The sequence below is a fragment of the Rhea pennata genome, chromosome Z (assembly GCF_028389875.1).
Source record: "Rhea pennata isolate bPtePen1 chromosome Z, bPtePen1.pri, whole genome shotgun sequence".
NCBI lineage: Eukaryota > Metazoa > Chordata > Aves > Rheiformes > Rheidae > Rhea > Rhea pennata.
The window spans coordinates 60,953,933-60,976,187 of NC_084702.1; the positions used below are offsets into that span (position 1 = coordinate 60,953,933).

The 22,255-nt window shown below is 35.4% G+C and overlaps 1 protein-coding gene across 2 annotated transcripts in view; it reads right to left on the reverse strand.

Moving 5' to 3' along the window:
- The window catches only part of NDUFAF2 (NADH:ubiquinone oxidoreductase complex assembly factor 2), a 64,599-nt gene that overhangs the window by 35,499 nt on the left and 6,845 nt on the right, over positions 1-22,255 (reverse strand). Inside the window, exon 1 of one of the 2 annotated variants that reach the window (XM_062600060.1) lies at positions 7,923-7,993. The exons of the other annotated variant lie outside the window; for it this stretch is intronic. Within the exon in view, the coding sequence (XP_062456044.1) occupies positions 7,923-7,971 (49 nt within the window). The 5' untranslated portion in view covers positions 7,972-7,993. Of the gene's footprint in view, positions 1-7,922; positions 7,994-22,255 lie in introns of those variants that run through there. 2 annotated transcript variants of the gene reach the window in all.

The following is a 22,255-nucleotide window of genomic DNA, read 5'->3' on the forward strand; positions in this document are numbered from 1 at the left end:
AGGGTCACCTAGGGCACGCTGCCCAGGGCCCTGTCTATACAGCATTTGAATATCTCCAAGGAAGGAGGCTCCATAACCTCTATGGGCAACCTGCTCCAGTGATCAGTCACACTCACAGGAAAGAAGTTTTTCCTCATGATCAGACAGAACTTCCTGCACTTCAGTTTGTACCTGCTGCCTCTTGTCCTGTTGCTGGGCATCAGTGAAAAGAGTCTGGTCCCATACTCTTGACACCCTCCCTTCAGATACTTATCAATGTGTATAAGATCCCCCCTCAGCCTTATCTTCTCCAGGATAAACAGGCCCAGCTCTCGCAGCCTTTTCTGACATGAAAGATGCTCCTGTTCCCAATCATCTTCATAGCCCTATGCTGGACTTGCTCCAGTAGCTCCATCTCTCTTATACTGGGGGGCCCAGGACTGGACACAGTGCTCCAGATATGGCCTCACCAGGGCTGAGCCAAAAGGGCAGGATCACCTCCCTTGACCTGCCACCAACTCTCTTCCTAATGCACCCCAGGAGACCATTGGCTTTCTTGGCCACGAGGGCACATTGCTGGCTCATGTCAACTTATCCACCAGCACTCCCAGGTCCTTCTCTGCAGAGCTGCTTGCCAGTCCCCAGTCTGTATTGGTGCATGGAGTTATTCCTCCCTGGGTACAGGACTCCGCACTTGCCGTTGCTGAACTTCATGAGGTTCCTCTCCACACAACTCTCTCTCCTAGTGTACCAGCCATTCCTCCCAGTTTTGTATCATCCACAAACTTGCTGCAGGTGCACTCTGTCCCTTCATCCAGTCATTGAGGAATAAGTTGAACAAGACTGGACCCAGTACCGACCCCTGGGTTACACCACTTCCTACCTCTAACTAGACTTTGCATCATTGATCACAACCCCCTGAGCTCTCCCTTGCTGCCAGTTCTCAGTCCATCTCACTGCTCATCTACCCTGCACTTCCTGAGCTTGCCTATGAGGATGTTATCAGAGACAAACCAATTCTAAAGAATCACACTGAAGCCAGGAGGAAAAAAAAAAAAAAAAGAAAAAAAAAAAAAAAGGTATTGTAAGAAGCAGAGAAGAGCAAACACACTGCCAGAACTAAGCATGTACATTGAACTGACAACTCAATCTATCACAAAAATGTACAAATTATAAATCGTGCTTCAGAATACTGATATTATACAGCAAGTACATATTGCAGCAGTGAGTTCAAAAAAGTATCCATTATCACCAGTTATTTCCAACTTAAAAGCATAAATATTTACTCAGATAAGGTCCCTTCCAACCTTATTGATTCTATGATAAACTCACTCTGAACTTGATTACCTTATCCCATAAACAAAAAATGCCTTACTTGGGCCTATAAGAAAAAAAAATTGCTGAAAAGAGCTTAAAGACAATTCCATATCTATAATACTATGACACAGGTATTCATCTCAATTTAAAGCTAGTATCTCAGCTCCAATATGTCCCATTCTTTCTAATTTATACTAATTATTCTACAGCATTTAACCCTCAACTGGGTAGACTGATTACAAGCAAAAAAAAAAAAAAAAAAAAAAAAAAAAAAAAAAAAAAAAAACCTTCACCACCTTATTCTTGTATCCTAATTTAAGCTTAAGGCACATGAGAACTGAAAAAGAGATACTTAAAATGAGATATCTAAACAACGGTGAACACTAGTTTAGAAACAACTTCCTAAATGCATTTTCAACTCATTAGTTTAATAGTGGATACACAAATTCAGTAACTTTTCCTAGGGTTTTTTTGTTGTTATTTGGGGGGAGCGGAAGTGCCCAGACATTGTATTTCACTTTGATTTCAAATTTGTTTATACTTACAATAATAAGTCTGCTTACAGTGGTCTGCTTTTTCACATATCTTTGAAGTCTCAAGAATAGAAAATAGATTGAAAGTATAATTAGTAATATACATGATTAAAAGAATGCTGTTTTCAGCTTAGTACATAACTCTATAGCTCTTAACATATAAAGTCAGTAGTTGAATCAAATTTTTAATTCATTAGCACTCAAAGAAAAAAAAAAGGCAAACGAACTGGTGCTTGCTTACTGAAATCAAATAATACTTATGAAAGAGTACAATAAATTAGTAGATTGGCATTAATAAAGTGAAATCATTTGTCTTTCAAGACCTGAAAATTTTTGCCTAATTTAATTCATACTTTACATTGTTAGGTTACTTTTAAACCCCTGCCTGAAAAGTTTGTTTCTTTAAGTTAAACAGTTATTTAAAACTGTTTTCCAACAACGCTGATTCTGCAAGAATCACATCTTAGCTGCTTTTGTTTTGCTCAGAATAGTGTAGATGATAGAGGAAAAGTAATAGAAATATAAAAGGAGAAAAAAATACCCCATCAAACCTTTAAAAAGCCATGGTATAGCAGCTGCTTTCCAAACTCTGAAGAACAGGAAAAGGATAGACTGTAAACAGGACTAAAAGCTATCTGAAAGTCAAAGGTTTTTTGCACTGAGTCAGCCTGCAAATAGATTCTTCTCCTCAAATTTAAGTTTCCGTTGTCACTTTGGAAATTAGGAAAACAAAAGTACACACAAAAAGCAATATGCACACTCCACTTAGCAATTTATTTGCTTTCTACTTCCATAGCTCTAGCTTTAAAAACTTTCTAAATGTTTAGTTACCAGCAAATATTGAAGTCTACATTTTCACAGCACAATCCAGTATTTAAACTCTCAGTTGCAGGCCTGTTGATTTTTGTAGAGTATTGTGCTGCTTGAAGTTAAAGTTCTAATTGCACCTCTTGTAGCCAGTAACTTCATCTAAAAGTTTCTACATGAAAGCCTTTATGTTGGTAATTGAATCAAAAAGATGAAAGATTGCCTTGGGATAGCAGGGTTTTTGGACTCTCATAGCTTCTGATAGCCAGAAGCTAAGGGTTTGATATACAGAGTTTATGATCATTAAAAGAACAAGTTGTGATTTTTATAAACTCTACAGTCAAATAATTTCACCAGGTACTTCAAAGACTTGCAGACACCTCAACTTTATTTTAATTTTTAGAAGCAAAAAACAAAAGTACAGTTACTTTACTACACTTAACCAACCTAATCTCTGAAATGTACTCTCAGAAATAAGGATTTTCATAGAGATTCTCACTACTTCAAAGCTACTGGATTAACTTCATCAGAATTCTAACTAATTTATTCCAATTTCTTTCTCTAATTTGAGCAGCTAAATATAAAAACATGAAGACTATGTATTTAAGATGTCACACAAGCTCTTTTATTCTTAAATATCTCAACTGTTCTGAACATCTGCACTAAATCAAGATGCACAAGTTGTGTTTCATCTTACTGAAGTGCAACTCTTCATTGAAGTAAGTGAAATCACACAGCCATTTAGGACATCAAGTATTATTTTCAGTATTTTTTAGGGAGATTTGGCATGCAAGATGTAAAGATTAAATACAATTTGGAGATACCTTAAAATAGCTAATATAATAAAAGGTACCAAAACAAATTATGCCCACTACAGAGAACCCTCTTTTTTCTGGAAAATTTAGGTCTCTGAGCTCAACAATATTTTTGCTGGCCTTGCTTAACTTGCAGACATGACAGAACGACAGCGTAGGATGGCACAGATACAGACCATTAACAACAAGGAGAAGGCATCTGAATACAACTTTATGGGTATAGCTGCCTTGCAAGGTAGGTGGAGTTCCATGAATAAATTCCTGTGCACTGAGATGAAAGAAAATGCCTCAATGTCCAACTTTCCAGTAGTCTTAGGATACACAGGTATTCTGAAACATGGACAATCAGGGAGTTGCAGTCTCCTAAGGATGCTAAAAATGACACTGTTTCTATCAAAAACAGAAAAACTTCAAAAATACGTAACCTTCCCTACTCCCCCAGTTTCTAATATGGAAATATAAGCAATTATACAAAACATTCTAAATGAAAGATAAACTTGTTCTATGATATTATGCCTTGTCTCAGTGGCATTCTTACCAATGGTTTTGATAATGTGAACTTGTTTTTGTGAATGAATGTTTACTTTTTAAAATGATAAGCTTAATGAGAGTTGATACTCAAACACTTATACACACAGAGAGATATGAGAGTATGTATATGAATGAGATGGAAGAAGCACACACAGGAGAGAGATGAGATTTTTACCCCTTAATAAAGGCAAAAATTTTTGCACATAACACTCATTTTCTACCCTGGGAATTTTTAATAAAATAAAATTACCTGTATGATAAACCTTCTATAATTACCAGCAAGAGTCTTATTTTTCAGTTTAAGGGCACTTTTGACTTGTAGCTGCATTTTACATACTGTACAGATGACTAAACATATATTTAAATATCAAATTCAGACATTTTTAGTTCAAATCAATTAAACTGAGAAATCATCCCCTTCTGGCTGCCTATATTTCTCTTTAATCCTGGTCAGTGTAAGACCTTATTACAAGTAATTTGCTACTTTAAGGCTGAGGAAAAACGCTAGCCTCACAGTTTTTGTCATTTCCTCCTTCCCCCCCCCCCCCCCCCCCCACTTTCCCTGCAGGCTGCTACTGTTGATGGCCTTTATGGAAATATAAATTCAATCAGCAGCTGCAAATTTCATGAGACGTCCATCTTCATGCTGAATTTCTAACTGACTGTCAAAACAATCTGTGGATTTCTCCCTGATGAAACATACTTTGAATTGTAAATTTCTGCAATTTTCTCATGTTAGAATTTGAGCTGCACTAAAATAGAGCTAGCCCAGATATACTGTCTACCAGCTTGAGACAAGTCATTTTTCCCCTCATTAGCTCTCCCTACTACAGGTAGGGTTAAATAATAATCCATGAAAAACAATCTTTTTTTACACAAAAAATTACATTTTTATTCCTTCTAGCAGTAAAATAAAATATAAAGGCCTTCAATACATTCTAAAAGCTTTTCAAAATCAGTCACTTATTTGAACTCACTATTCATTTCACAGTATTTTGCAGGGATAAAAATCAAAATTAGCTGCAATAAAACAAAGTATTTTCTATAGTGTCGAAATTGTCAAATATTCAAAGAGAGCAAGTTAAGTTCACAGAGATGGTTTCTCTTTCTTCTAAATCTCCATTTATATTAAATGACTGATTGAATTGTTTATACAGTTCTGAACAGTTCTCTATTCGCTGAATACAGTAAAACAGAATACAATTTCTCATTCAACCGCTATTTCTTACAGTAGCTTAAAGAGAACATACAACATAACAGGTATATTATAGTAACTTAAGTATTTTGCTTTAAAAGAAAATTTGTTCCTCTCTTTTGTAGACACTAACACGAAATATGTAAAAATATTACATTTCCAATTGTCAAGCAAATGAGACAGATGGGAATATAATAAACAGACTTTCTACATTAAAAAAAAAATCATTCACAATGAAAAAAAAATCATAGTTTGATAAAGACAAATCTTAAAGTTATGAATTAGTTATCTTTGTTTTTTTCTCTCCAGAGATGAATATTGGTGTGTTGAGGAGGCGGAGGGTGGACCTTACTATTAGCCTATCACAGAAAACCATTTCCTTTCCAATGCATCAATAAAATCTCTTTCAAAATATCTGGGTATCATTCAGTTTACCTAAAAATTCAGTGTGGCACCTTCTGTTTGTAAGCCCCAGAACATCCAGCTAATTCTCAGAATGGGGCAAACCTTAGAATGGTTAGCTACTGAATAACTCCCTGAAAAACAACCCTGAAGTTTTATTAGTCTTAATAAAGTCACTTCGGCATTTGTTTCACTAAGGCAATGTGTGTGGGGCTTGAGTTACCTGCACTGCATTCTGTTTTGTGGGAACTGGAATGATCTGAAATTTGATCTTATTTCCAAACTCTCAAAACTAACTCATCTTCACAATTTCCCCGATTGGGTTCTTAGCCTGAAGTGCAATGTATGCATGTATAAAACATGTGAGAGAACTACTCTAGGCCAAAAAATCATATTTGTTTCATAAAAAGGTCCAAGGAAAGAACACTAGCAAGCAGCTAATGGGACATATACTATGCGAAATCTCTTTCCGTAAATAATACAGACCAGAAGGGCAACTTCCTCAGTGACAACTACTGTGCCCCCCTTCCAAGCATACCCATAAAACTAATCCTTATAAACTTGTTATTCTTAGAATACAAGTTCCCTGCTAAGGCATATATATCTCTCTCCCTCTCTTACACACTCATTCTCCCCCCCCCCCCCCCCCCCCAAAAAAAAAAAAAAAAAAAAAAAAAACGATTTCAACCGAACTCTGGTTCTGCTTCATTCAATCACAACATTCCTGATCAAACAATACTGAAGGGCGTTTTTTCAGTCTGACATGGTCAAATATTTATTAGCTTTAACAGAAAAACAAAAGCACACACCAAGCTCTTCTCTAACACCAGTCATTTTGTATAGCGAAGCAAATATTCTGTCACATACACAGTTTCCAGTCACAAGTTTTAGCACCTGAGTGTAGCTACAGATTTTGTTAGGACAGGTAGTAAGAATGGCAGCTACTGGCTGTATTATAACTTGCATTATAACAGCTTCTTGAATATTTTATTATTTTGTTACGTTCATCTTTAGTGCTTTCCAGAAGGGAAGGGAGGCATAACAGGAAAGTTTGGTTCAATTTTTCAAAATATGCAGAACACTACTGACAGTACCCTTGTAACACATGCCTAAGATAGGCACAAAGAATTCATTCTAATAATATTAATCCTCTGTGATTTGATATTTGTTCCCATTCAGCTTAAGGTTTTATCTTGCATTATTTTAAAATCTTTCATCAACATATAAACAATTATTTCCAATTTACTCCTATCTTTCAAGTTCCAGGCCATTATGCTTTATTAAATCACAGATATGAAGTACTTCCAAAGGAGCTGATTAAACTTCATCTAAGACACAGAGGTGTAGAATTTTGCAATTTTCGTGTGGACTCAGATGAGCCAACTTCTAGGCTTCCTACCGAAACTGAAAACACTGAAGTACTTGAAAATTTAGGCAAGAAATTTGAAAGCAGTGTTAACAGGCAACACATAGAACTGCATAAAACAGAAATCACCATAGGACAATATGAACAAATTTGATCCTACAAAGCCTAAAATATGTTAAATATTCTTGAGTGCCATCTTCTGGCACCATAGTTACAGTTACTAAGCAAGTGTAGTTTACTTTCTTTCCAATATAATCTTGGAAGTTGTTAGCATGTCAAATAAGTATGCATTTTTAACAGGAATACTAAATTAATGCATTCAGAAAAAATCTATTTCTGAGCAAAAAAGTTATTTTACAGAATTCTATGTAATGTAAAAAGCTGTAATAGGATAGAATTCTGTCATCTGCAGATACAAAAAAAAAAAAAAATCAAGTAATATTGAAGTCAGATAAACCTAAGATGAAACGAAACTTACATTTTTGCAAGTTGTCAGCAGAATTTCATATTTTAAAAAAATGACAATTTTATGGCAGCAAAATAAACCACCTGCAGATTGTATTAACCTCCTTCCAAAGTCCCCAATTCACATATTTATTACTGAAATACTCTACTTCTGTTTCAGAACTGAGGATGTATTTCTGCAATCAGAAGTCTGTCTATTTTTTCTGAAAGTATATTGATTCTTTAATAAAAAACAGTATTGCCTTCTATCTACAAACCTTGCCTTGCTCATGACCTTTAATAATCATGACTACAATCCATCACATCTTCTTTGGCTTTTCTTCTCAATAGCCAAACAGTTATTTTTTTTTCTTTTTTTAATGTATTTAAGCAAAGATTTCATACTGCAACAATAGCAAGCTTTCTAGTAGGGTACTCCTGCGCTTAAATTCTCTCAGGAAGAGCTTGCAGATAAGAATTTGGACAACAGCAATAGCAGAGAAAAGAATCAACATCAGGATGTAGGAAAATACCTCTCCTGGAGTGAGCTTGATTTCCTAACCACCTTCTTCTAACCTGCATTTTCTTGTCCTTATTTGTTTCAATGGCCTTTTCTTACTGACTTTTGTCTTGTTTTGCCAGCGGAGGAGGAGAAAACAGAATCTGAAAGCTTCCATTACCTGCCGGATCCTTAGAAAAAAATTGTCCTATTAACCAAATGAAGACCTAGTGAAATTAAAAAGCAGATGAAAATGCTTATTTATGCTTATTTTTTCAGGCATAAATGAAATTTTTTTTAGTATTTTGTAAGCATTGCTGAATAAAGTCAACTATAATAATATTGTACCACCCCCAATTTACACAAAGTTTACGTTTTTTTAAACGGAACATAGTCAATCCGCAGTCTCTATACATTTTTTTCAGTATAATACTAATTTGTGTGCATATTCCTGTAAAAATTTGTGTTTGAGAATTTTGGCACCTTTAGCAAAATCATATGAATAATCATCTTACCAACAACACTCAATTTTATTATTATTTATGATAGCCTTGAAAGTCTCATCTGGAATGAGGGCATCCAAGTTAATCAGGCACACAACCTTATTCTGTGATCTTACACATCAGGTCTTGCTTTCAACTATTTTGCATCAATAAGATAAGCAACAATGAGATTTACAGTCATAAGAAAAATCTTATTAAATAGGCTATATGCAAAACATGAAGAAGTTCTGTATAGCTTTGATGTAACAGGAGAAAAAAAAAGAGCATTAAACCTTTTAGATATTTGCCATCAAAATCTAGTTTTCTGTGCTCATTAATATTTATGTCCAGATTCCTAGACCATCCTAAAAGTAGTGCAAGTTCCTATGGTTGTTTCACAAATTCATCTTTCTTTCACTTACTCCTCAAAAGTCAGCCCAAACACCTGTCAATGTCATATTTCCTTTATTAAAAAAAAAAAAAAAGGGAAAAAAGAAAAAGAGCACAACCCACTATCTCACAGGTGCTTCAGATGACAAAGCATCTCCCCTCTACATGAACTTCTGTCCCTGGAGTGTCTGGGTCATGTAGAATTTGGTGGCCATGTACAGCTGCAAGAGGCTCTCTAAATTTAATCACTGCTGTAACTTGCCTCACAAACAGCAGGCTCAGTAGAGTACTGCCAATTTGCTTGATGAAAAAGCATAGAAAGGGGAGCACTGAAAATGAAAACATGATTGTGGTACTTCCTTAAATACTCTTTCCTTCATCCAATGTTTTCCATACCATATGGTCAGCAGAAGAGGGAGGGACAAGATCTCTCTCCCCACTCCCCCCTCCCCCTTTTTTTTTTGACTTACAAGTCCAAGAAGGAAGTTGGCAATGGAAAGGGAAGTTAAATTAATATTTCACATCAGGATATTCCTTGTACGATGATACTGAGTCATAACCTTAATATCAGCTAATATCAGAAATGACTTACATGTCCATTAGACAAAACATTGTTTCTGTTTTATCCAAAAACAATTTGCAAAGTCAAGATGATTTTAAGCTATATAAAAGACATTCATGCACATAAGTGAACACTACAGCTGTAAATTAAACCAATCAATGGATGTCCTTCTATAAGAAAAGATTAACTGCTGATGTGTACATCTCACCATCACAGCAATAGTATCAACTGAGAATGGCAGAGTTGGCTAAAATACTATATATAATGTGTGTACGTGTGTAAGTACGTATTTTATTCCTATTCTGAATGTAACGTGCAATCATCTCTCACTATTTTGATGTCCTTATGTGCTTACAATTACTTACTCTGTTTTCTAATCATCTTTCCCCCTTTTGTTTTCTTTAGCACCTATTAAACATCTTATAGGTATACTAGCTAGATACTTATCATTACTGATATGGAAGAAGCTACTGATTACTTTCCTTTTAGTCTACTATTTCACTTCTTGTCAGTTGCAAATGCAATGCTAAGTCTTTAATATTTAAAAAATTAATCCCAATGGGCAGTTCCTCCTTTGTATTTTAAATACATTTTGCATTTTTTATATTTCATTTTTATAACAAGTTGCAGATTTTTTCCTCTAAACTGATCTTTAAGTGCTGCTTTAGCTCTCATTCATCTTCAGCAATTTATTTCTCATCCACATTTACACGAATCTTCAGAAGCACCCAATAACATCTTCTGAGATAATTCCACATTTTCTTTACATTTTTGCCAGCATTCTCACTTTGTTTCTTTGCTAATTAGCACTTCCACCATTTTTACTTGGCTCTTTCCTTATCTTAGTACATATTTTCTCCCCCATAATTTAATTCATATACTCAACATACTCAATGCATTCAAATATACTCAAGGCATTCTTGAACCTCATCCCACAGAATTTCAGAAAAAATGGCAAATGTTGCCCAATACATTACAGAAAAACATTTAAGTATCTCCATAACCCCCTCCTTGAATTACAAAATGATTTAAAACTCCATAATGCCAGTGGCAGCTTTATTCCAACTGTTTGCTGCCTTACTCACGTAGACTGTCAACACCTGACTAGAAGTCACCCCTTATTAACAGTTTCTATCTCGCTCAACAGTATGGAGATCTTCTATTACACCAGATTTCTAGAAAATATAATATTTTTAAAATCCTAGCACTTAAAAAGACAATAGTAATATGATTTAACACAAGATAACTTAAGTAAATTAACAAAAGATAAAAGTTCCAGTTTGCAAATTGCTCAATGGCAATATATTTCAATCTATTTTGAAAAGACTCTCAGTTAAGCAATATTCAGTAAATTAGAAACTTTGTTCTGAGAATTCAAAGGGGTTTTTTGTTTTTTTTTTTTGTTTTGTTTTTTTTTGTTTTTTTGTTTTTTTTTAATTCAGAGAAGCATGGGTTCATCACCTGTGAGCTCCTTTTAGCATGACAGAAAAGAAGCCATTCAACATGCCTTGGGAAGCTATTCTGAGAAAAAGAAGCACATACAGCTATTCAGTGGAATGCCTGCTACAGATGAGCAGAGAATTCAGAAAGGGTAAAGTGTTATTGCAACTTGCAAATTGTTACTAAAATTAAACACAGTGATTGCTATACGCTTCACAGTTTGGAAATGTGAGGGGTAAATAAGTGCAAACCTAGTGAATACTGCATATTTTTAACTTTACTGGCCATTGCAACACCACAGAAGTGTCAGGAAAAATTATTTATGTCTCATTATTTGAGACAGGTTCATTTTTTACTACAGAATTCTTTCTTTTTAATCAGAACTGTACCAAAAGAAGCCTGGGGAAGTGGGACAAAAAAAAAAAAAAAAAACACCCACAGACAACGCTGTCAATTTTAGATGTGATAATGTGCTCCAGAGATAAAATATTCTTCTGCATGACAATTGAACAGATGGAAATTCTCATTTTTTTTTAACTAGACCAATATTTAAAATATAATTCAAATGAAGCTGAAAGCTACCCTCTTCTAAGCAGCAGGTGCACCAGGCCAAAAACAATGAACTGAATGCTGCACAGATTACACTGACATTATATCACATTATACATTTATGCAGTATTTCAAATTAAATGTCGAAGAAACAATAGACATTAATGCATAGTGCACTAGTATGAGAAATATTTGGTGGAGAAAAAAAGACAAAACAAAACACAGCAAGACTTGGTCTTAACTGCATATACATTTCTTTTCTCTTCCCCCCTCCAAATTATTGTACTGCCTCAAAAAGCAGTTACAAATAACTGAATCCTAAAGATGTATCATCATCCAACACTCAAGCTCTTGCTGAAAAGTGTTTTTCCTACCCATCTCTATAAATTCATTTCTTTCTAGCTATATCCATTACTAAGTAAAATCTCTGATTTGATCTAAATCTTTGTCATCGCTCCCTTATTTCCAATATATCCTTGTTTATTCTTTAATGATACTTCCTCTGTGGTCTGTCAACAATACTGCATGAAAAAAAAATAAAAATAAAAAACACTTTCTTGCTGTAGTTACATTTTTCTCTCCTAGGCTACTTCTAGTTTCCAGCTTTTTCTGTCACATCAGCATTTTGAACAAGATGAGCTAGAAAGCTCCAGTACACTACAGATTTTGCGGCAATTGTTTCAACAGCTGCTCTCAAATATATAAACAATAACTATTTCGCAATATTTTTCTTAGGCTACTGCCTTATGGTACTGGCTCTGTCCTTGGTCCCCCTTTCTCTTTCTGCACTTCATCTCTGGATACACTACTATCTGCATAACACAAACACCCCTCACACAAACATTATGCAGTACAAAATGCCAATCTCTTTCACCACTTGTTTCTGATGCAAGTTACTGCTAAACATTCTTCCACAATTGCTTCCAGTTTACTATCAGTTTGCCTATCTCCTGCACAAATACAAATTCTTTTAACTCTGACACCTACTTCCTTCCACCTTAAGATCTCCATCACTCCCAAATAGACTGATCTTTATATTAAAATCAACATCTCCAAAATGGGTTTATTCTCCTTCCTCCTCTTCCAATCACTATGAGATAGGCCATCACTCTGCTTTTTACTTCCTGGTATTATTTTAGAATTGGAGCTCTCTTATCCTAAGTACAGAGACATATCTCAAATTTATAGGTTCTTTCTGCATGAGATTTTTTTTTCAATAAAACTTTCCTCATTTTCCACTATACTAAAACTGTCATCCAGGCTCAACTGCTACAACATTATTTTCTCTTGACTTGGCATATGCGTCCTACTCTACTCATGAATTTATAACCCCACTGCAAAGATAGCTTTTCTAATCAAACTGAGCATGTCAATGCTGTCTTTAGACCCTTCACAGGGATATTTCACTTAAGCTACAAGTTATTCTGTTTTCAAACTGCTTTGCAAACTCTCCCTTTCTCAACTGTCTTTCTACAGTTTGAGCCAGGCAGATTCCCATCACAAACTGGTCTGTGTCAGCCAACCCTCATTTATTTTCTTATTCCCTGGATAGACAGACAACCTCCATGAATATCCACAAACTAACTTCAAAGTTTTCCTTTACCTTCTCCATTACCACAAAATGTAAAGTGAAACTAACTGAAAATTCCAGTTAATCTGTAGATACATTCAGTCTTTACTAATCAGGCTGATCATCCCCGTCCATATGTTTATCCAGAGTTCCTCCTCTTATATCAACTTTAAACACTTAATGGATAAATACTGTCTATCTCATTATTCCCATCATTCACTCAAATGCACAACATCATGGCTTACAACTCATAAGCATTATACACTTAGAAGTTTTGCTCCTTTTATTGGTAATAGATTTTAAACTACACTGCCTCCTTCAGTTTCAGAAGAGATGCACCTCTTTTTAGGATTTTTGGTAGGATATGAAAGAAACAAAACAGTTTTCTACAGATAATGAATTTGCAGTAAGGAAGAATTTGAGATTCCCTAACCTTTTTCTGAACTTAAGAGATCTACAAAGAGACAGATAAAGTAAAGAGGGCTGACAAACACAGACCAGGAAACATCACTCCCATTGGATTACACTGAGTAGCATCATTGTAACAGTAAGGATGTCTATAACCCACTCAGCACACCTGAACAATATGCAGAACATATTGACCTGGTAGTTCATTAATTAATGCCTGACAGTATTTTGTTTGGACTATTTAATACGCCTATTCTGCCTAGACAGCCAGGAAACCAGCTATCAAAGCCACTTGGTTTCAGGCCATGCCTGACAACTTAACAAAAAGGTTTAAAAGAAAAGTTGATACAAGATTTATTCCCTCTCTTCACCCATCCATGAAGAGGATCTACATTTGCACTTTACTCAGATGAGTAGAACAAAGTACCACATGGAATTTGCATTTGGCTTTTACTGTGTGTACTATTATTATTAACAATTTCTTTTCTTCTGGCTCACACAATTTATTTCTATTTAATTCTCCATTTACATTTACTTAGTTACACTCCTCTTTCAAGTTATGCCGTTATCTTCCTACTACAGAAGGATTTCCTTTAATGCACTCTTTGAACCCAGGGTAATATATCTACAGGGATTCAAGAACACTTGAGCAAGGGAACACAATCCCTTTCAGCTCAGAAGAGGTCAAAGTTTGAGAGGAGATGTATTTTAATCACTAGCTACTTTGTCTTGATTACCAGAGATAACGTAAAATTGTGTCAGCATTTCTATTACGCCTTCTTTAAGAGAGTCCAGTGACCAAGCTGTAAAAACCTGCTCCAAGTCAGAGTTTACTAACTACATTCAGTTTGCATGGTAAGGGAAAGTATAGTGATATTGGTAAGCAGAGCCTGAAACAATTAACAAACAAACTTCTCGATATTCCAAACTTTCAAGCCAAGACAATTCAAACCAACTTTTCAAGTTACAGATGATTAAAATGTTTCTTTTGGGGGGAGGAGGGGAGTTGGGAAGGGCAGAGAAGCACACAAAATAAGTTTTCCCATCAGAACAGACTGATAAACTCTACCAAGCAGTAACTAACACAAATTCTTGACAATCAGTTTCCATCTTCATCCATCCATCTGATTCATTCTTCTCTTTAACTGGAATAGGGGCCGGGGGGTGGGTGGAAGTAAATTCAGATAAATGCAACTGTGTCTTCCAACTGTTTTTCATAGTAAAGTCCATGATCCGTTACAATAAGATTTTCATAGCAACATGCCTCCAGGGCGAAAAATAAGATCATTCTTTAGATGTGGACATCCACAACTGAGTATCTTAGATATTTCCATCTTCCCTTGGGTACTACAACATGGGCTTTTGCAAAAGAAATCAAACAATCAAAAAATTGTTTGCAAAGACTCCCATGGTGAACAAGTAAAATCTACAGCCATGCAACTGTGTGGTAAAACTCAGTGCAGAGCTTTTTGGGGGTCTTGAGACAGTAATTCATACTAATAGTGATGATTTTCTATGTACTTCAATAAATTGCAATGAAAACATACTGGTACAGCAAACTTTGATAACTACTGTTCATACAGAACTATATATATATATATATATATATATATATATATATATATATATATATACACATACACACACACACACACAGTAAGCCTACTGTGTACAATGGAAGTATACTAGCAAAGCTTAGAGACATACAAAGAGAATCACAGTTCACAAAAGCCAGTTAAAAGCCAGATCACCAGCCAGTACACTGCTGTCACTCAGCAGAGAGCTGTTTCTGGTTGAAACTCTTGTTCCCTCCCTGTACACACAGTAACTGGCTTGAACAGTGCCAGTGCTTGAACATGCTAGCTTTAAACAGCTAACTTCAGAACAGCAATCACTAGCAGTTTGGCTACTGTAAATCAACATATATGTATACATGTATGGTAAGTTATGGACAGGGTATCTGTCATTATTTTGTGATACTGGCATAAAAAAAGGAATAAGGGTATGTCTGACTGCCAACATTGTCTTTTTGTGCAACTCCTCTTCACTTACAGGTGCCTAGCCTTAATCCATAGTTCTGTGAGAGAGGCATAGCTGCAGGAAAACTCTGAACCTTAACTGTATGCATTCCATCAGGTCTTTCCATAGTTTATTTCTCCTCTGGTTCAGGAAGGACCTTGCCTTAGCTGCTATGAGCCTTTGGAGTGGCGCTTCCTGATCCATAAAGCTAAACATGATAAATAAACCTGTCCAAATGGGAGGCAGGAGAAATTTAATTTTTTACTCAACAAAACAAGAAGTAGCAATTGATCTCAATGGATTTATACTTCATTTCCTCCCTACATAGTACCTTCCTACTGCCACTGTTAAATTTGAAGATTCTTGACCATGCTGTTCAGTCACTGCTTAGCACTAAGCAAACCAAACAAAAAAACACAAATTTAAATACTGTATACAGATAAGGCTAAGAAAGGAGTGGGCAGAACCAGGTGGGCAGGCTGGAAAGCACTTAGTAGTGTTCTTGCCATTATTCCAACCTGCCTCATTAGATCATCTTAATTAAGACTCCTCAATGGAAAAGAAAGAATTATTCCATGGCACTGGGAGAGAAGCCCCAATTCATGTCCTGGACCTTTCTGCCATCTTCTTACAGAGAAGCAAATAAACAATTGATGGCAATAAAGAGCTACTACAGAGGACATGGGAAGTCAAGGTTGCTTAGAAAACTATGTTTTTTGGAAATTCTACATTAAGAGAATTTCTGCTGCAAGACTGAAATAATACTCAAGCTATGGAAACAAGCTGGTAGATTTAGAGGCACCCGTTTGCCAAACAAGCATTTTTCTTCCAGTATGCTTCTAGACAACACCCCTGTAAAACTACCTATTATATGCAATCAACAGACCCTTATATAATTGTGTTATCCCATTCTCTCTAACAACCATAACAATCAAATACATTTTGGCCAAGATGATGCCATTTTCACCAGCACCAATTTTCACTTTTTCTCTGGACACCAGAATGAATATGACCCCTTTCAAGGGCATTAGTTCTGCCACATTTAAGTTTCTTGTTGCCTGCATCTTCAGAGTGCTCCTCGGCCTCTGCTATGATCATCCTGCTGCCTACTGCTATACAACTGTGCATTCTACCTGTTCGGCTGACAGTTCAGTGGACCAATTCCCTTCACCCCCACCCCAAATTCAATATCCCTCTTACAAGTACAAAATGTCAGTAGGTCTGTGTTCTTCATGAACTCCAAAGCTTGTGACACATTCATTTCTTACAGCATTGATCACCACCTCCAGAAATCTGCCAAATCCATCCTTTCTTTGACCTTTCTCCCTGGAAGCAAATTTCATACTGGCTGCAATTTCTTTTGATTGTGCTTCCAGATCTTCTAAATTGAAGAAGTTAACTTAGTCCTTCTCTTCAAGGAAGGAGAAAATCATAACACCTTGCACCTCATATGCACATGGCATAAACAATGAACACCTGGAAATTAAGATTGGACTTCTCTATTTCATCTAATTCCCTTGTCATGCTCCTTTTTAAGTCCTACTCCTTTCTGTGCAACTCCTGTACAAAGAGGCAGAGCACGAAACTCATTCTTCCCTTTCCTCAAAGCAAAGCAGTTCTTATTTCTCTTAAAACTATCCAACCTCTTACAACAGAAACTTTACGTAGTATTTTAAAGGTATATATATATATATACACACACAAACACAATATTTAAAAAACACATAAAAACTTACTGTGCAAAAACTTATTGCACAAAGCAGAAGTCAAAATTCCTTACCACCTCCTCTGTTCTTCAGGATAAACTGAAAAGGTTGAAGTGGCCCCACAGGACAGCGTGCCAACCTTTCTTAGTTCCTTTTATTTAACTTCTCTTTTACTAAGATTTCCCAACTGCACTCTCTTGCTTAGCTCTTTACTCTTCTTACTCTTTTCCTTAAATAATAATGTATCCCCCTCCATTTTTTTTAATGTTTTAATTTTATTCCTAGTTTTATTTCACAGTAAGAAAATGTTTCTAAAAAAAAGATTATGTCAAACAAGCTCCCAACAAAAGTGGACACTGAAGATATATGACAGTCACAATTTGCAAAACATTTGGACAGTATTTATGATCTTGTTAATCCAAATTCATACAATTAATGAGCTGAAACTAATCGCACAGACATCTTAAAAAATGGTTTCTGCCAGCTACAGACACACTTCAAATCTATGATGCATGTTAAATTTCTTCTTTAGTTCAGTAATACAATTTCAAACACTAAAGCTTTATACAAAGCAGGCGATTTGTTCTTTCTTACCTATATTAATGACCTTTTGAACCAGAAAAATTAGATGAATTCTCCTTGTATTTCAGGATAACTGAGGCAAAAGGTAATAGAATTTAACCATAAAGCAGGTATGACAACACAACAATGATCAAGATTGATCTGATCATGTTTACAACACATTCGAAGCTCCATAGCGATCATGTTCATTTCAGGATGAAAAATGGGCAAGACAGTTTCATAGGAAAGTGACAAAACTCTACACTCTGGACCTGCTCTTCTCCTGCCTCTCTGGACCTGCAATAGGCTCACCTGGGCTAACAGTCCAATGGAATCACATAGCAGAACAAGTAGCACCACTTTTCAATATGCAGATAGGAAAATAAAGTGGAAGCAACTTCAGCAAGACAAACACAAAGTGCCCTACAGCTATTTTAACTATTAGAAAAGACATGCAGTGGAACACATTCGTTACGAACACCGAAAGGACTGTTATTTAGACCCCTCCAGCAGCTGTTTAAGTCAGCATGGTTGATAGCTGGAAAAATCTCAGTTAACTTTATCTGTTAAATACATTTATTTGACCTAAGTTGATTGTTTCTTTCATTACGGCAAAAAGAGAAAGTCACTAACACAAGGAAATTATGTATATATTTATTTTCTCACTCTGACCTTTAATGTCAAATGGACCTCAAAAAAAGCAAACAAACAAAACATGAAAAGAATCAGAACTGGCTATCAAACAACCACAATAATTAAAGGTACAAATGCACAGCATATAAAGTTTAATAGTGGCAGGCAAATTCAATAAGATCAGCAATTCAGTTTAATACCAATGTGCTGAACACACTGAAGATCAAACCTGGCCCTAGCAACAGATAAGGTGCAAGTCACTGCTTACCCATATGACTACTTATTGCTATTCATGGTTTTCAAGTCAGTGAGATTAACATATCATACCTGTTGTCAACTCATTTTTGGCAGTTGAAGGAAAAAACGTATCACTGCACCCAAACAATGTTTTTCAAACATTAATGCTTTGATAATCTGCACTCTTCACAGTGTAATTGCTTTGCTGCATAATGTATCACCCAGACTGAGAAGCTATTTTGTCTTTCCAGAATTACTGTTCTAAAAGCTGGCAGTCTGCAATGCAAGTTTTATTTCTGTACAAATGTATACACACACAATTATTTTAGAGCTCCATTTCTTTGTTATGAAGCCTCAACTGAAAGGAATATTCAGTAAGCAATGGCTATATATCATTTCTGTAGCAATGGTGCCACCATCTGGACAAAGCTATAATTGTTAACTATCTATAATGGTCAATTATCTATTTCTATATACACAGTTATATAGGTAGGTGTGTGTGTGTGTGTGTGTACACTTGTGTGCACACACACACACTCCTGTCTCTCTCGATATACAAACACACACACACACACATATATATATATCTCTATATATGGATATTTCATATGAGAAAACACTTTCTGGATACTCTTGCTCCCATAACCAAAATAATTAAGTCACTTAACTTGGCTTCATATTTATTAATCATGATTCAAATTTGGAGTTTCCCTAAGTCTTAGAATTAGCCATGTATAACTAAAATGTGTTTATTAACTTTTAACCTACACTTGAAAAGTTAGCTTGCAATCTGTGATATCTGCAGCACTTGATATACCATTTACAAATGCTTCATACTATCCCTGCCTCTTCCTCAGATTTCATTCATATGGTTAGAAAGGTAACATCCAGAATCAAAAACAAGCTGTTGCTAACCTCAGAAAACATGCTTTGGAGATGAGATGTTTTTCCTTCCACCAAAGCATATATGCTATAATGCATTTTGGGAATGTTTTATAACCTAGTTTTCACCATGAAGTTTTAGAAAAGAAATAGTAAAATTACTCTACTGTTCTCAAACACTGAGAGAGAACAGGCCACTATATAAAAACAAACAAACAAACAAACAAAAAAAAAAATCAAACAAACACACAGCAACAAACAACCACAAAGGAATGTTTTAGTCCCAACAGAATTGTAAGGTTTTTCTAACTTTCATTTTTTTTAATTATATTTCTATTAAGGTCTAGAGTCTATATGATTTAGGATATCCTACATGCTTCACACAATTGATCAATTACTATCTTTTCCTTATACAAATTATTACTTATTTGTACATTTCTGATTTATCAATTACTTTTCTCTACAAAACACAAGACCTAAATAAGGACCTAACTGGGCATTCCATTTAAAGAAAAGTTTTACCATGCAAGTCAGTGCTTACATTCAATTATCAGAGCAACAAACTTTAGGACTGAAACCTGGTTATGTAACTTTTCAGATAGTCCTTACAATAAAAATATTAGTAATTGGTCACCAATTTTAAATGTAGTTTTCCTTTCAATTCAATTTTAATACCACCAAAAACACAGCAATATTTCAGCACTACCATGCTGAAATAAAGCTAAAAGACTAAAACTCTGAGGAATAATTCAAGACAAACTTGCCTACTACAACTTCACCTTGTTTTTCATCTGACAAACTGAAACACATTCTTTGCTTGTCAGCTTTTGAATTAAAGCTCAGATCATCACAGGATCAGGCAACATGGGGCCCTGATACAAGGTTTATTCAACATTAAAAAAAATAAAATAAAATAAAATAAAATACAGATACAGAATGTTCCAGGCTTTTTCCAGATAATCCTGGTAAGCTGTGGCTCCAAACCAAGTCTAACATCCATCAACTGTTTTCCCCTTTTGTTTCAAAGGGAACCATAAAGCTCAAGCTTTTTCTAGGATGACTAGTATTATCAACAGGAATTGACTACTTCAGTGATTGCTCATTCCTCATCAACTTCTTGGAGTCCTTTGTTTTAGTACTTTTAGCACTGATAAATAATGATTCAAAGAAAACTGCTTCCTTGTATTGATCTAATGCTCTTATAAAAACTTGCCTATTCATGAATTTCATAGAACACTCATTTTAACTCTTAACCATTACAATAAATGTCAGTACCAATGAAGATACTGAAGATAGTTTGAAAAATAAGCTGCCCATTAACCAGCCTGAAAAAAAATATATATGAAAAACATACACCAGATCTTAAACACTTAGTATCTCTTATCTTCCTGCATTTTTTCCTTTAATAATGCATTTTAATAAATCTCTGTTAAAAGTCTTGACTTATAAACCTTTTCAAAGGAACACATAATCACCAATTTCCTATAAAAGATATTTTGTTCTAATAAATGCATAAGTCATATGAGGGATTTGTGTTGTAATTAAAAAGTAAAAATGGTTTAAGAATTACTCTATGTTACACTAAAAACCAATTCATCATGTAGCAAAGTTATGGTGATTCCTTGACAGTATGTTATACAATAAGAAAAATAAATGCATTATATAGATAAATCTAGTCTATTTAGTGAAACACTTGTCAGAGATACTGAAATGAGTCATCAATCACTGTTACCCAACTGTCTACTCCCATCTTCTATCGCATACAATGACTATCACACTCAGGACTGGCAACTGAAGAGTCATCTCAGAGTTAATGAGTTATGCTGGATGTTTCTCTCAAGACAAGCACAATGCAGCTGCACTATTTAATCACTGTCATCACTTTTTAAGGTAGTCTTGTAAAGTTTCACTCATAGAATATCCTTAAATACTACCACATTTTCTTCTGAATGAATCTACCTCACTGTAGCATTGAAGATTTGGCTTTATTTTTAAGATTATTTTCCCCCCAATTTTAAAAGAAAAGTCCCTGTTAAATATCATACTACACATCTTCAATCCTACTGCATCTGAAATTTGACATTTGGAGAAAATGATTAACCTGACACTCAAACTCTTTTGTATTTCTGTTGGTAAAATGATTCTTTTTTCAGGGTCTTTGCCTTCTGTCTTGGTACTTGCAACAGATTTTTCTTAGCTCCTTTTCTACTTGTAGCAATTCCTTCTTTTACAGAATCATTTACTTCTCATTCTTACAGTATGTATAGTCTTTTCAAGTTCATCTTTTCTCTTTCAAAGAATTAATGCCACTGGACTCAAACAGTATCAGTAAACAACTCAATTTTATATTTTCCTTCCCTGCCTTTCCAGGCTGCCAAGCCTTTCTCCGTTCATCCAGAAGAATAGTCATACCCTTGCATGCTCATACTTTTGCTACTACTCTTCAGATCTTTCTAAAATAAGAGAAAATAGCTGTTAAAATCACCTTTGTATGTCATGACAGCTACTGTACCTTTTAAAATTTCCTCAGTGATTCCCTATACTCCATTGAAATGTATCCAAGTTGCTAGCTCTCCTTCTAATAACTACAGTATTCAGTGACAGCCAGAATTGGGGATTCAAGAGACAATCCCACGACTACATAAAGGTGGTCTCGAGATTACAGGTTGCCCAGAGACATTGTGGAGTCTCCTCCGGAGATATTCAAGGCCCGCATGGATGCGGCCCTAACACACTCTAGGTGACCCTGCTGAGCAGGGAGGCTGGACTAGATGATCTCCAGAGGTCCCTTCCAGCCTTACTGATTCTGTGATTCTATACTACTGTATGCCTTCAGTTTGACCTGGACATCCCAGGTTTTAGGACATTCAGGTCTACAGCAGTGATTTGATTCAAAGCAACAATGTGGTTTTGTAGCAAATCCCTTTG